Source organism: Microtus oregoni, unplaced genomic scaffold, assembly GCF_018167655.1.
Source record: "Microtus oregoni isolate MIOR12 unplaced genomic scaffold, Mior012 000013F_ref0000133, whole genome shotgun sequence".
NCBI lineage: Eukaryota > Metazoa > Chordata > Mammalia > Rodentia > Cricetidae > Microtus > Microtus oregoni.
This window is the reverse complement of record NW_024543072.1, coordinates 40,160,629-40,177,463: the sequence shown is the minus strand read 5'-3', so window position 1 is coordinate 40,177,463 and position 16,835 is coordinate 40,160,629. Positions and strand designations below refer to the sequence as shown.

At 41.9% G+C, this 16,835-nt stretch overlaps 1 protein-coding gene across 2 annotated transcripts in view; it reads left to right on the top strand.

The window, feature by feature from the left end:
• Astn1 (astrotactin 1) overlaps positions 1-16,835 on the top strand; it is a 324,436-nt gene that overhangs the window by 235,381 nt on the left and 72,220 nt on the right. For both annotated transcript variants that reach the window (XM_041662555.1, XM_041662554.1), the window contains exons 12-16: positions 3,423-3,589; positions 6,565-6,759; positions 8,095-8,222; positions 14,276-14,380; positions 16,527-16,715. In XM_041662555.1, coding sequence (XP_041518489.1) covers positions 3,423-3,589; positions 6,565-6,759; positions 8,095-8,222; positions 14,276-14,380; positions 16,527-16,715 — 784 coding nt within the window. The remainder of the gene's footprint in view (positions 1-3,422; positions 3,590-6,564; positions 6,760-8,094; positions 8,223-14,275; positions 14,381-16,526; positions 16,716-16,835) is intronic.

The following is a 16,835-nucleotide window of genomic DNA, read 5'->3' as shown; positions in this document are numbered from 1 at the left end:
TTTTCCTGGAAATATTTCTAAAATGCTCTGAACTGCCGCCCCAGTTAGTTACAGTACAATAAAGATAATTGCATCCTTCTCAGTGACTGGGAATCTTGTTTTGCCTTCAAGGTCATCACTCTAGACAGCTTGCCGTGTTTTCTGCTAAAATAGTTCCACTAATAATATGGTGTGTGTGTGTGTGTGTGTGTGTGTGTGTGTGTGTGTGTGTAAAGAGGGACATAAGGAAAATATTAGGATAAATCTATAAGTCCATAATTCATCCAAGAATATGCATCAGAAATTACTTCACGTAGTCAAATAGCAGATCTACAGGATTGCTTTACATTGTTGACACATTACCTTTATTTCTTCCAAGGAATCCAGATTTTATCACAGGTGCACAGCAAAATGTCAGAAACACATACAAGCTTTGGAGTCAGACAGATCTAGGCCCAGAGTTTGTTTCTGCCATTTCCCACCATGGCAGCCTTAAACAAGGTTGTTTTTCTGAGCTACCCATAAAATGGAGACGATAAAGTGTACCTGTGTTGTTGAGACTACAGAAAATGCACACAGATAAAAATGGACCACAAAAAGAATTGCCTAATTCAGTACAGCTATGGCTAGAGATTTAGCTTTACTTAGAAAAACAAAACTCCAAAGTGGACAAAATAGCAGACACTGTCTTCTCTCCAAATCTTTGAAGAGAATCTGATATCAGGCGGTCAAGTATGGTCATCTTGGCATTAGGGACAGGCCAGATGTGACTATGCCAGGCCGAGGCATTCTGAAACAAAACTGGCTCCTGTTTCATTCAGTGAAGTCTTTGTCAAAATTTGTGCATGATGGAGCACTCTGAAAAACAGCACATGGCTGAGGAACTGGTGCGTCCTAGCTGGGGACTGATAGAGTTATCTGGTGTGAGGGTTGAAATTATGTCAAGTTGGATTGACAGGACACCTGGTTTTTTCTCTCTTGGTGGCTTTGTCAAAGGAAGGAGGGGAGAACAACTCCTGCCCACCAGTACAAGACATTTAATTCCAACAACACGGTGTGTTTTCATACCCAAACCATGCCTGGGCAGTCACATGGTGCCTAAGCCAGCCCCCTCTGGTGACACATCTGGCCTAACAGCTGGGTGGCCACGGAGTTTAATGGGGGGAGGAACTAACAGATCGTGGGGTGCAATCCTCAGCTTCTTCATTTGCTTGTTTGCCATCATAACCATTCTGGAGAACATCTGGGCATACACAGCAGGGGCTAGCCCTTGGAATTGCCTTTAAATGCTGCTACCTTCCAACTTTCCATCTGCCTTCTTGGGGAGAGGGGATGGACCAAGCTGGGGGCCTGGCAGGTTGGTGGGGGGCATTTGTTTGGGAAATTGCACAATTGGTGTCAGTAAACAGTGCATATCCTGCTGTGGTTGTTGACTAGAGAAAGAGTGGGGAGGAGCAGTGGCTTTTCAAAGACACATCTGCCTAAGCACTAAGCTCTGTGCTGAGCCAAGGTGTCTGGCGGAAGAGAAAGAGGACAAGCCAGGCAATAGGGAGTGAAGGGAGATGAGGTCACACTGCCAAGTTTCAGAAGTTTGGTTTGGGTTTTGAAGGAGTGTCCTGAAAGATATAGATAGGTAGATAGATAGATAGATAGATAGATAGATAGATAGATAGATAGACATATGATAGACTGGTGATAGATACATAGATAGATGATAGATACATAAATAGCTAGATAGATGATAGTTACCTAGAAAATAGATTGATAGATGAATTAATAGATGATTGATATAAATATTAGATATGATAGATAGATAGATAGATAGATAGATAGATAGATAGATAGGATAAAATATAGTCATTAAATTCCTGAATTTGGGAACCAAATCTGGACATACTCTCAGCTCTGCCCTGCTCTAGATGCGTGAGCCTGGCCTTCATGTACACATTCCTCCCAGCCTGTTAGAATCAGTGTTAGCATTAATGCATGACGTCTTCACATGAGCACAAGAATTCAGGTGACAAAAATTATAATATAATTTAAAAATTAAAAACAGGATTTTGGAGATTCTAGTGCACTATCAGTGGTTGCCTTCTCCTTGAATGAGGATAACACAGGAAGTTGTGAGAGAAGGGAGCAGAGACTCAGTTTCCAGTGACTAGGTCTGTCACTCGAAGTCCCAGTCTGACATAGAAGATGATAGAGCCACTGAATCAGGGCGCCACAGACAGCCCACCAGGGATTCAAGTGTGGACTTGCTTGAAACAGCTGTGATTCTAGGAGTTCAACACTCCGTGCCTCAGTTTCTTCATATGGGTTACACGTCTCACCTCACAAACTGTTCTGGAGGTTGGTGTCTGAGGGTTTTTTATTGCTGTGAAGAGACACCATGACGACGGCAATGCTTATAAAGAAACATTTAATTGGAGCAGTTGGGGGCTTACTAACAGCATATCATCATGGGAGCACAGTGGTATGCAGGCAGATGTGGTGCTGGAGCTGAGAGCCCTACATCTTGACTGAGAGGCAACAGGAAGTTGTTTGGCTGTCACACTGAAGCTTGAGAAAAGAGACCTCAAAGCCTACCTCCACTGTGACATACTTCCTTCAATAAGGCCAGACCTCCTAATAGTGCCACTCCCTTTGGGGGCCATTTTCTTTCAAACCACCATAGTTGGACTAGACAACGAGGTAGGCTACTTGCTGGGGTCTGTGAAGGTGTTGCTGGGGCTGACCTTGCTCCATGAGCTTTACCAGGATCTGAGGTTTCTATGATTTCCTCCTTTGCTATCCTCCTTAGGAAGTTGACCTAGGACAATTAGGACAGAAGAGCAAATGTTCCCATTAAGACCTGCTAGCCAAATTCACCGTGTTACAGGTGTTGTGGGCTAGGAGGCTTCCAAGGGGAATCTTTGAGACAGCAAGGTGATGAGCCCAGGACTCACACTCCTCTCCAAGGCTGTAGGAAAGTCTCCTTCCGGCCTCAGACTGGAAGCCCTGGCTCACTCCATTTCCCCAGTGTCGCCAGCTGGTACCAACATTGATAAAGTGCCCTTTTAATGTGAGTTCAAACAGCACCGCCGCTCTCCCTAGTCCCCAGGAATCCCTGCTTAATGCATTTTAAATCCTGGCCCATCACTTCCGCTCTTCTGCCAGCCTGAGGTCCAATAGGGAAGCAGCACTCTTCCCTGTCTTGCCACATAGCTCCATGCCAGCCTGCTCAGAGCCAGAGGCTTAATGCAAATGTGTGTGAGTTGTGCCCAGACAGAAACAGAAAGATGTCAAAAAAATAAAAGGCCTTTTGCTTTTAAAAGGAGACAAAAAGGCAAAAGGAAATCCATAGATTATTTTCCAGGGGTAATAGTTCCACATGGAGTGTGTCAGTGACTGTGCTTAGGTCTTCTGTTTTACCCACTTGTACGGATGCTTTCTGGTTGTGCCAGTGCCCGTCAGGACTCAGCCCTATGAAGGACAGCTCAGGCTGCTATGACCGCCACATCGGTGTGGACTGCTCTGATGGTTTCAACGGAGGCTGCGAACAGCTGTGTCTCCAGCAGATGGCGCCTTTTCCAGACGACCCCACCTTGTACAACATCCTCATGTTCTGCGGGTGAGTGAGCATCAAGGGACATTTGGTGCTGCAATCCCAGTAGGTCCTTGTGAATGGACTGGTCACTCCTAGACCCTAAGGAGAGAGCCGGTAGCACTTCGATAGTCTAATTTAGAGGAACCTTACGGCAAGATAGTCCGGTGGCTACAGAAAAGCAGCCTCTGGCTTACCCGAAAGGAACAATTAACTGCATGGTTTACTTATATCGTTGCCCAATTAAGCAAGAACGTTCCAAGCTTTGCCTTCGAGGAACTGTGTTAATGATGTGTTTTGTGAAGGAAACTGTTCCCGCGGTCCAAAACTTGAGAAACTACCAGGCAGGGAAGGAGTGTTTTGTTTTTTTTTTTTTTTTTTTTTTGGAAGCTTCAGATTCTGCTTCCAAAGTCCCCATATTTTGCAAAGCCCTCCCTCCTTCCACTAAGTCATTAATTAGTTACTCTCAGTTTAACGCTTTTCCTGGGATCAGATCTCCCCCACCCATGTGAGAGAACAGGTTGGGCAACGCCACCCGCCACCCCATTTCACAGGTGAGAAAAGGAATGGTTAGTGAGGTGATCCATCTCCCTTGAGACTGGAAAGTTAGTGAATGAGAAGATTAGGAACAGAATCCAAGCCCTTTCTGACTTTTTAAAAACTCTGCAGTTTTCTCAAAATTTAAATTTGTATCGCTGATTGAAATTATATTTAAAGCCATTTTCATGCTATATTTATCAAGTAAATATTTAGCCAATTTTGTTATGCCCATAGATTGCTTATCTATCTTTTGCTCCCTTCCCACCCTCCCTGCCTTTGCCCCCCACTCTCCCACCCAACCCTGTTGCTGCAAGTCAGTTGGGGTGCTCACACATGACCCTGGACACTAGGCTGCCTAAGAAAGTAGCATCTAAGTGCATGTCTTCCAGGCTCTCAGCAGCTAATAAGCTTGCATGAAAATCAATGTTTATAGTCATAAAACTATGTTAGGGGCTTACTAAAAGCCAGTGCCTGCTGAGTAACCATGAAAAGATTTCTAGTGCACTTGTAATGTTATTTTATTGTATTTTATCTCATTTCTTTGCAATTGAGCAATTTTCGTATTTAGTTTCTTGTAAAATCCCATTCCATAAATAGAAGCTTGCTCTAAATTTTAATGTTCTCTATAATGTGGCTATTAAGGGTGACCCACTTCAATTAATGGGAGCGCAGACTCAGTGAAAGTTACATCCTTTTTTCTTAACTGTATATACATTTCATCACCCGCTTGTGCAGAGAACCTAGTTAGGTGTTAGATACAAGGGGAACAACAGGATGTCCAGCCTGGTCTCCCCTCTCAAAAAAAAAAAAGGTTTGCTGTGCAATATTTTGACAGAAGAATGAGAAATGGAGACAGACAGACAGATAGACAGAGGAGACAGACAGACAGATAGTTGTCAAAATGTTCAAGATGGACTGACACAAAATCAGTTTTAGCTTCCACCGCCCAGACTCTGGTTTATGTGACTAAAGGAAGGAGTCATTCAAGGTCTTGTCCCAGACCTCTTCTGAGTTATGGAGGCAGTCCTCTATGGGTCTTGAATCAAACCCATTCCCTGGACAAAAGCCATGACCTCTCGCTGGACTTTCTTTCTGGTTTTGGTTGGGAATAGGTACATGTTGATTAGTGTTACCCAAGGCACTATCTGTAAGTCGTCCAGGTCCATTCTGATTTGAGGTTCTTGCACAGAGAGCAATCACATGTAGTTAAAATGCTCCATTCACACCTGTTCACACCCCTGTATAAATGGGAAATGGAAATGGGGAGGATCAGCAGTTAAGGTCCTTTGCCCATGGTCCTCATTTGCACCTCTGCTAATAATAATAGCAGCATTCAGCCAGCAGTAGCTCTACATTCGGCATGATGTAAGTTCTATAGATTCAATATACGAATTAATTTCCTCAACACTCTAGTAGAACAGCTACTTCTCACACCCTTCCTGCAGTTTTGGAAACAAAATCTCACCAGAGTTTCGTTAGCAGTTCCAGAGTTACGCAGGTAAGGACAGCATTCAAGTTGCTATAGCATTAGGTCTCACTTTTTAAAACTATGATCCTTTGTTCCTCTATAAAGGACTGAAGCTTTTAACTTATCACAGTTACTACAGATAGTGATAATTGATGTGTTCAGTATCATAATCATCTTACAATTTTAAATTTGTTCTATTTTTAAGCAGGGAAAGAAATCTTTTTTTAAAAAACAATGACAACCTTATTAAAGAATTAAGTCTTACTTGAGTTAGCAAAAGTATCTTACTCATAAAATAACTACAAACAAAGTCCAATTAATGACTTATGAGTCACTGACCCATGATTACCAAATTAGTATTACTTTCCCATTAGAGCAGCACAATGAGGAAAGAGCCCAGGAGGCGATTGCTGGTTTATAGAGCACACAGTATTCACACTGTGCCCTGTCAACGCTGCGTGGAGGGGCGTTTGGATGAGTGGCTAGTTTGTTTGTATGTACTCAAACAGAACACAGCTAGACGATCATCAATCTCCCTCATTTCTTAGTCCACTTGCCACAGGACCAGATTAGAGAGTTATTAATTTTTTAAGCACACTGTCACTCTTCTGCTGCCTAATTACTCTACAAATGCGGACGCTCACAGAATATTCTTAAGAAAAATGCTGGCATACCTTCTACTTCCGTCTGTTAACTCACTTATACGCTGATCTCTAATTCCTACATTTAGAAATCAGAGGGCTAGGAAAGGTGGGTAGACTGAGTTCAAATTATCATCTAAGGGAAAGTAAATCAAGCGATGTGGTCATGATGGAAAGTGACTCCATCTATAGATGGAAAAATCCTGGTTTTTAAGAAACCCACATGGAATTGGATTATTCCTAGTTCGGGTCATCTAACATTTCTCCAGCAACATTGCTCCCACATTTGATGCACTAATTAGCCCGGATGACTCACCGACAAACAACTTAACTTGAGTTCTCTCCTCCATTAGGTGTATCGAAGACTACAAGCTTGGGGTGGATGGACGGTCTTGCCAACTTGTCACGGAGACCTGCCCAGAGGGCGGTGACTGTGCGGAAAGCAGAGAGGTCTCCATGAACCAGACTCTCTTTGGGGAAATGTTCTTTGGTTACAACAACCAGTCCAAGGAAGTAGCTGCTGGACAGGTGCTAAAAGGAACATTCAGGTGAACTTCATATGCATAGAACTGACTTTTCAGGAGTCTTAGTAGCTTCCTCTCTGAAGAGCCTTATTCTCAGCATTTCACCCATCTTGGATCAGGGTGAAAGTGATATACCTAAAAAGGCAGATTGTGTTCTTGCTCATAATCCTGTTCAAGTCTACACTCTGCCTTTAAGAATCCAAGAAGCATGCTGGGTGTATGGTAAAACCTTAAGCAAAATCTTACCTTCAGGATTTCACATTGAAACCAACCCAAAATGTGCAAAGTTCCCTTTGACTTCCAAATCTTAAGACCTGGCTCATGCGTGGATCTAGAACAGCTGTCCTCAGAGCCTGCTCAAGAGTCTTGGATTTTGCTGGACCTTCAGGGAGTACTGAGGTTTTACCTATTAGAAAGCTAACTTTCTTTCTTATATTTCAGGTAAAGCAACATGTTGTAATAAGTTGGATCCAGTTGTGAGAATCCAGTTGTCTTCTCTTAAGTCAGACATTTAAAAATAGAAAACAATGTCATTGCCCTTTTCCCATAAGACAGATTGATACTTAATGTGTTTATTGGTACTTTAATAGGAATTGTTAAATTTTCTCTTTGAATTTCTAACATGGTAAATATTGACGTTTATGATCATGGCCAAGTATTTGGGACATTTAATTATTTTGATGATTATAAAACACCCCTGAGGATAAAACCTTTTGAACCATTTATTTAGAAAAATCTGTGAGAGATTCTCCATTTGACCCTCGTACGTTTTCTTCATTGCGCTATTTGAAATTTCTTAGAAGCCATCAAAATTTGCTTTCCACGAGATGATGATGATTATGACAATGGTGATGTCAGTATTCTAACATAAAACACAGCCTGGTAGCCATCTAAGCCTATGCTCTTAGGAACAAATTGGAGGCAAATTTTCAAGGTAGTTCTTATACTGAGCTCCTGTTTCTGTCATGGACAAGAGACTTTGCAAGTATTTTCCATTTTCATCAACGGAATTGGGTTTCCAGGGCAATAAATGTGATATCAGAATTGATTTTGTGATAACCAGAGCCTTCTCTGTGTTCTACGCATGCAACTCAGAGTGTTGTTATCTTTAGAGAGGAAGTCAGAATGGAAACCTGGTGTGGGGGGAAACGTTCTCTACCCTGACTACAGACTTTTCCAGTTCATTAGCATCTCTATGTCATGTCATATGTACCTAACTCATGTCATATGTACCAAATGAGTCTCAAGGTGAGGCATGACTTTTGGACCAGAAAGACCTTTGGCACTGTGTTGAAATATGGACTGCATGCCAAGGAGTTCCATGGACACTCGGAAAGCGATGGTCTGTTCTGTTTCTAGACAAAAAAACTTTGCTCGTGGTTTAGACCAGCAACTGCCAGATGGTCTTGTGGTTGCCACTGTCCCACTGGAGAACCAGTGTCTAGAGGAAATCTCGGAGCCCACCCCTGACCCTGACTTCCTGACTGGTAAGTGTGCCTTTCTTTATGCAGCCAAACCATAGTTTCCTAAAATCATGGCATGCGTTTTACTATGCTCATTTTTATTTCTAAGTGAGTTGTTTCACTCAAGCATGAACAATTGATTATAAAATCAAACTTTATTAGGATTAATTATTAGTAAAATTGTCAATATTCTCATATGATTACTACACAATGGCTGTGATTATTTCTCTTGCTAAATTTTATAGAAATTCTTCGGGGGTGGGGGAAATGCCATAATGAATGCATATGCATCCAGGCAGAGAGAAGATGGAGCACACCTATCCCCTAAATATGCATTAATAGTGTAGTTGAGTTCCCTGCAAAGAACTTCTGGAGCAGTGATATAAGACAGAGGCTTATGCAGTTTTGTTGTCCAGTGACCCTGTGTTTGAATCTAGCTCTGTTGCGTGAGATCCTCTTGATCCCTCCTCGTGCGAGGACAATAAACCCTGCCTCTCTGTTCTTCATTCCATGGTTCCTTCTCTTGACCTATACAGGACAGAGATGTAGTTTCACTAGCAGAGGCGGGGCCCAGAGGGTAGGCTGTTTCTTTCTGGGCCTTGGCTTCTGGACAGATCCTCTATGAGCTAAGAAGGGGCTTCAGGAACCCCGTAAACCCTAGATATCAGTAACCTGGGATTTGGCATCACTTACTATAGCAATATGCACAAGCTCAATTTCATGGATTATGCTTGTTTCTTCATTATCCCTCTACTTAATCATTCTGTCTTTCTTATTCTATACCTTCTGCTTCTTTTCCTCCATTTTTAAATGAATTACTGAACAAAAGCCTTCAACAGACACCAGGAGTTAAAGAAGCATGGTAATTATTAGCGTGGGCCCAGTGCCTGGCAGCTGGGATCTGCTCCTCACTGGTCTAAGTTCCAAACAAGCTACTTAACTTCTCTGTGCTTTGGTTTCTTTTACCTTAAAAAAAAAAAAAAAGTATGTTATAACATTGTCTTCCTCATAGAATTTATATGAGAGACAACACTAATGAATGGAACTCCTAACACATTGTGGCATTTGTGTTTGTTAACTAAATAAACTCACCAATGTAAAGTACTGTTCAGCATGTGCAACCTGTGGCTGCTTGCGGAGGTAAGTGAGACCTAGCACAAACCAATAAGCATGCTTAAAACACTATGCAATATTTTGGTGGTTTTGTTTCCTTCCTCTCTCCCTCCTCTCTCTCTCTCTCTCTCTCTCTCTCTCTCTCTCTCTCTCTCTCGTATCCTATTTCTTGAGCATGAGCTTTGTAGATGATGACGTTGTTTCTCAACAATGTCATGTCTCAATATCAAAAGTTTGGCCACATCTTCTATGTGTCTTCTCTATAGCAGAAAAGGAAGCAGTGTAAAATAATAATGAAAAATATATACATTGTGGGCCTTCAAGGAATCTTTTCAAATCAAAAATCAGTTGTCTGTGGAAAGCTCTGACGACACACACACACACACACACACACGATTAACACGTAGACTCAGGAGTGCTTCCTAAAAAAGCATAGGTCTCCGACAGCGCTTCCATTTTGTTTACTAAGAAGCACCCCCTCCCTCTCCCTTCCCCCCCGAGGCTTGGGTGCTGGCACCTACAAACAAGGAAAGCTCCATGTTTCTAGTGAGCTGCTTGTTTAGAGACCCACCAGCCGCACCCCACATCTGTGCTTCAGTTTGGAAGGGAAGATTGTCCTGCACTGACCAGGCTAGGAGGCTGCCTAGAGCAGCCTAGGATGATGCATCTGTGCTTCAGTTTGGAAGGGAAGATTGTCCTGCACTGACCAGGCTAGGAGGATGCCTAGAGCAGCCTAGGATGATGCTAGCAGCATTTCGGGAGTAAGGGAGATGGAGCTGAGACATCAGAAGCACCTGTACTTGAATCCACATCTTTGAGATAAGGAAAATCTTCAATTACGTTTTTTGCCGCAACAGAATTAAATTTACCCACTATGTTCCTGGTGCCCTCTTCATGTGCCTTAAAGTTTAAAATGACAAGTTGAGGTCCTTCTAATCTGCCTGATTTCCAGATAGAGTGAAAGTTTCCTGACCTGGTGGCTTTTTTATCCAGTTTTTAACCTGTTTGGGGTAAGCAGAGCTAGTTAGTCCCAGTTAGTGTCCTTTTGTGATAAAGCAAAAAGGACTCTCTCTTCCCTGTGTCTTTAACTCAGAATCACTAGAAGGACTGAGAAAGAAGTGACTGACCAAATGCCTTCCATCTTCTCTGGCCAGTCCTAGTAACACTTTAGTGATAACTTTCCATGCAGTGGCACAGTGAATCACGCGTCCTGTCACACTCTGTGTTGTTATGGGCCATAATCCTCACGAGCCTACAAGCTTGAAGGGTTTTAGAGCTAAAGTGATCTTCGGAATTTTCTGTCTCAGCATTTCTAAGCATTTTTTTGCTCTGTTATCTTTTTTTTCATAAAAAAAATCCAAGTTCTCTTCATAAAGCAGTTCTGACTTCAGATATGTTCGGGCAAACTGCATGTGGCATCTTCCTCTCAGTAATTCCCACCACCTTAATATGAAAAAGCCTGCAGGCGAGAAATCCCTTCCACTTTATTTAACCCAGCAATTCCCAATCCTATTTAACTAGAGAATCCTTTGCACGCAGACCATCTGGCAGAATTATTAAATACCACACTGGAAATGCTGATTTATAAATCCTCCTCGGCAGCTTCAGAATAACAGTTAAGCTTCCCAGGTCACTCCGTTGTCACAGGTTGCGTGGAAGTGAAGAAAGGCCAGCCAATGAAAACAGCTAACAGCTATCTATTCCAGGCTGGTGACAGCAAGAACAGAGCAGCTATCATGTGCATTTTGGCACCGTCTCAAAGGTAGAACGGAAAGTAGGAAATCTTCATGATGAGAAAAGGGCAAGGTCACAGGTGGGGTTGCCAGCTCTTGACTTGGGAATCCTGTAGGAAAGCTAACTGGAACCTTTGTCACTGGCTATGGGGATGTATTAGATACTCAATCTTTAATAAGAGCCCTGGTGTTTGGATGACATTGTTATGGGGACAACCATTAGGCTTTGGGGGCAGTGTGCTAGGGAGGGTCTGGCTTTCCACACCCTGACTTGTGGGTTTTAGGTTGGCTTCCTGGATGGGTCAATAGAGATAGTGGGCTGATGGGATAGTTTTCTAAGCAGCTGCTGTAGATTTTGGGTAGAGTTCTGCTTTCGTATTGTTCTGTCTTCTGTCCATTTGTACACTCTTTCAATTTCCCTCCCCTCCCTTCCTTTGTCTTTCTCTTCTAGTCCCTTCTCTCTCCTCCCCTTCTCTTTTCAGATTATACACAGGTATGTTTGGCAACTCTGTCCTCAAGCATAGGTTAAAAATATAAAATAAAAAACAACATCCATTCTCAAGAAAACACAGCCAGAGACATTTTGTTTGGGAAAAGAATCCATTTGGTATAAATGTGTTCGAAGATGATAATATAATAAACCTGACTGCATGTCAAGGACACACTGAGAAGGAAACATGACTTGGCTAGAATTATGTACTTTATCCTTCCTTTGTAACTAAGGGAAGAATTACCTGTAAGTAGGTAGAAGCAGACACTTTCCACGCATTAACCATTATGTAACCACTGTTCTGATTGCAATGAAGCCTAAGAATAGTCACTGGAATTGTATTTGGCTGTTAAATACCCAGATTTAGGTAACTCATCCTGGGTAAAGGTGAGACACCAATATGCCTCCTGTCTCCAAACATCCATGCCTCTTACTTAGTCTTAGATTCTCCATGTTGTTCTGAAATAAAGTCTATAAAGTCACAGCAATATATCAGTTAAGAAATGTCAAGTTTACATATGTATGGGTGATGAGAGAGAGAGAGAGAAGGGTGGGGAGGGAAGGAGGGAGGGAAAAAGGGAGGGAGAAGAGAAAGATGATAATGTCACAGGGACATGCACGCACGTGCTTCTCTATTTTCCCCAAAAAGGGATTTATATTCATGATTTTATTCTACTCTCACCACCTACCTGTGTAGTAATCGGGATAAATGCACTCAGCTCCACTTTTCAGATCTGAAAACAGAAATGCTTGCATTGCTTGCCTAAAGTCATTTGTACAGCTACTTGAAATCACAGAATTGAAAAGATATTTCAGCCAGGCCTCTGATTTTGCAGATTAAACACCCAGGAACTAAATTATCCCATAGCCAGGTAGCCAGACAGAGGCTACTTGGGTTGTGTGAAGAAAAGTGACAGGCATTTAAAATACTTTTCTTTCTGAAACGTCCAGCTGGAGAAACACCGTGGAACCCGGGTCTCCTGGCTTCTTGTCTACTTTTTTCCGACTAGGACCCAGTTCAGTTAAAGGGATCCAACAGTACCCCATCCCCTGCCCCTGCCCCGTTATGCATTGAAGATCTTTACTTGTTTTATAAATAGGCATTTTCAGATAGCACCAGAATGGATGTGCGGATGTGGACACTGTATTCGGATGGCTTTCCATTGCCATACGTTTTCTGTGCTGATGAGCTGTGCCTTTAAGATAGTGAAGTCTTCCATTTGTTAAGTCTGAGTTTCATTTGTGTGCCTTTGAAGCCAACACAAAGGTCAAAAGCCAAGTGTGCAGTCATATGGCTGTCATCACAGAGCTCATACCTTGAAAGATGAACACTTAAAGGGAACCAGTGAAAAATCTCTTTATCACATGAAGCTTCTCTTGATTACCTGAGCTAAAATTTAAGCAATTGCTTCACCAAGCAACTTTGCTTGACCTTTCTTCTTTTTACCTTACCAATAATTATTCCCATATGATTCACACAGAAATGGAAATTTGGTAATTACTCGCCTAATTTGATCAGAGTTGACAAGCAGCTAATTAATCCTGCCCACATTTCATTCAGTTTTGGTATTAAGTTCGTTGATTTAGTTTCAAAAAGCAAAGCCAAAAGGGTGGAAGAATTGACTGTGTTTGTCTGTTCCATTGCCCTATTTGTGCACCCACAGTCTATACATCCTGTATTATATATATATATATATATATACACTTCCTTTATGTACTGTGTGTGCACATATATGCACATGTATAAGTGCACATAAACATTTCTGTAGTGTATATGCATATATGATGTGTGTATATATAAAATGTTAGACACAGAAATGAAGCTAAAATTGTTCTTTTACAAACTTGGGAAGTCTTTATTTTATTTCCCGTGGCTTATTTATTTTGTTTCTGTAGAGTTATATATTTATAGAATTGACTGGAATTCAAACAGGGGAACTCTTTCAGCTCTTAAGGAAGAGCAGGCCATTGAGAATGTGCAAAGGCCCTAAGGAGGCATGTGCTGAGAAGACCTTGGGCAACAGACTCAGCTTCTCAGAACCTGGATTTTCTCATAGGCAAAGGTGAACCTTAAATGTGTATCCTATTGCCTGACATAGAGGTGGCACTCGCTGTTTGGCTGTCACTACCCTTTAATGACTTTGCTACCCTAGCAGTGTCCCTTCTGGTAAAGGAGAAATAAGCATTATCAGCCTCAGAATAATTAAAGTGTAAATACCAAATATAAATCAGTTAACTGAGACAGAAAAATCAATGTTGTAGAATGTGTTGGCTGAGTCAATTGCTGCAATTACTAAAGAGACTAAAAATCAGGCCTTACAGTAAGTCTAGAGTTGACTATAAATGTATTGTTTGGATAGTACAACAGAATGAGTAAGGAGCCTGGTTCTGGGTTCAGGCACATTTGGGACCCCACCTTGTCTTACCTAGTCTCTTGGGGACTTTGCATATAAGCACTTAGGGTCTCAGTGTCTTCACTTGGCAGATGCAGATGTTAACACCTATAGCACAAGGATCAAATGGCTTAACATATGCAAAGTGCTTAGCAAAATGCCTGACAGAAAGCAAGAATTCAATAGGCGATGGTTGTTACAGCTCGGCTTCTAGAGTCTTTTCATCAAAGAGCACTTCCTAATTTCCTCACCACTACATCCTTAGCTTAATTGAACTGGGTCATGCTTTTCAACCTGGGACCTGCGAGTCAGCCTCACACGCTGACCTTTTGTCTCCTCTGTCCCCAGGGATGGTGAACTTCAGTGAAGTGTCTGGATACCCTGTACTACAGCACTGGAAAGTTCGGTCTGTGATGTACCACATCAAACTCAATCAAGCAGCTGTCTCTCAGGGTAAGCAAACACTACAGCAAGCCCCCGCCTCCGCCCTCCCCCAGGCCTGGGGATCTAGAACATTCTTATTGGATATAACATTACTGCAACCTTTTTTTTTATTATTATACATACAGTGTTCTGGCTTGGAGGGCACCAGGTCTCATTACAGATGGTAGTGAGCCATCATGTAGTTACTGGGAATTGAACTCAGGTCCTCTGGAAGAGCAGCCTATGCTCTTAACCTCTGAGCCATCTCTCCAGCCCATACTGTAAACTTTTTAGAACATTTCTGCGGGGTTCAAAAGATCTAAAAATTTGACTTTTTTATTTGACAGATTTCTTAGTGAGAAGGGATTGAAATGAGGACTGTGCTGAAGGAAACCTCAAAAACAGATTATGTAGAAAATGAAGCCACTCTTCACTCTCAAAACCATGGGTGGGATTACTCCACCCAAATACTCAGTTTGCACCTAGCACAGATGTTGGGCATTGTAGGGGTCAATCACTCAGATCTTTCTATTACCATGGGCCTATCAAAGTCACAAAATGTTATCACAAGTGATGTGGCCCTTGGTACTTAACATCTCATGTTTGGGTTAGACTACACGTTGCCCTGAGAAAACACAGTTGTTTAGAAAGGAGGGCTGAATAGAGCTGGCCAGATAAAGTATTAGATTCAGAAAAGTTTACTATAGACCATTTTCTCCCATGAGTCTTAAAGAATGACAGAAGCCATAAAGACATTTGGCTTGAATGAAGAATGAGGTGGCTTATGGAGTCCTTCTTCCGCTCATCATTTCCCTGTTCCTTTACCATTGGTTTTTCTCAAATAAAATATAAGCATTGTTTCCGTGACCTTTCTAACCTCTTTCCTTCCATTATTTTTCATTACCCAGTTCTTAGTCAACATGTTTTGCAAACAGTTTTGTTTCCTGTATTCCTTAGTTTCCTCGTTGTTCTGACAGAATACCTGACCTGGATAACTTAAGGAGGGAAGCATTTATTTTGGCTCACACCGTGGTAGAGAAAGCATGGTGGTAGGATTAGGAAGAAGAGAGAGGTGAATGCTGATGTTCAACTGGTGTTTCTTTTATACTCTGTCCAGTATCCTCGCCCAAAATTAGGAGGTGTCTTCCTACCATGTCTTAGTTAATTATTCTATTGCTGTAATAAAACACCATTACCAAAAGCAACTCTAGGAGGAAAGAGGGTTTTTTTTTTCTTACACTTTCCCAATAACAGTCTGTCACTGAAGGAAGTTGAAACAGGAACTCCAGGGAGCAACTGAAGCAGAAGTCATGAAGGAATGCCACGTATTAATTTGCTCCTTGATGGCTTTCTCATACCATTTTCTTATACAACTCAAACCCTCCTGCGTAGACTTGACACCACCCACAGTGGGCTAGGTCATCCCCAAATCAACCATTATTGAAGAAAATGCCCAACAGACTTGCCTATAGGCAAATCTTATGAAGACATTCACTCAATTAGTATTTTTTTCTTCTTCAGTATATCTAGGTTTGTGTCAAGTTGACGAAAACCAACCAGGACACACCTCAACTAGCCTAATCTAGAAACTTCTTCACAGGCATGCTCATCAGTTCATTACCTAGATGACTCCAGATGCTGTCGAGCTGACAGGATTAGCCATCACAGTCTCTACCCATGGGATATATTTTATTTTATGACCCCCGTGCTTCATACACCCACATTCACACAATGCATACACCATAAAACAATACTTCATCTTATGATGTAGAATGTTCCTTGCTAGTATTTATGTTTCTATTTTAGACTATGCTATTCTCTTTCTATTTTTAAAATGCTATTAATTAAACTGACTAAATTGATTTAATGTCATGCACTGTAGTTTTAGGGGACACAAAGTAATTTACTTAATGATGACAGGAGTCAGGATTTGCACTCCTCTGCTTAACTTGCCTAAAATTAACAACACAATCAACATCCTTGAAAAGATACCTACTTAGGAACAGAAACTTGTATTTCAGTTAAATAGAAACACATCATATTATTCCTAGCTAGCTCTCAAACATCGCTTGAGGTTACATGGTCACAATTGGGACCAGGTTGCCTCGGAATCCATGTACCTAATCTCTGAGTTTCCATCCTTGTTTGTTTACTCCTGGGTGATGTTTTCCCACAGCCTTCAGCAATGCGCTCCACTCCTTGGATGGGGCCACATCTCGTGCAGATTTCGTGGCCTTCTTGGATCAGTTTGGCAACCATTACATCCAGGAAGCTGTCTATGGCTTTGAGGAATCCTGTTCTATATGGTACCCAAATAAGCAAGTTCAACGGCGACTCTGGCTGGAATATGAAGATATCAGTAAAGGTGAGTGGGTGGCTCAGTGGCAAATTCTACACCTGTGCAAGGACTACCAGCCCACCAGATAAAAGATTAATTCATAGTTCCCCCAATTCTGTGTGCTTATCTGTGAAATTTCTAAGGTCA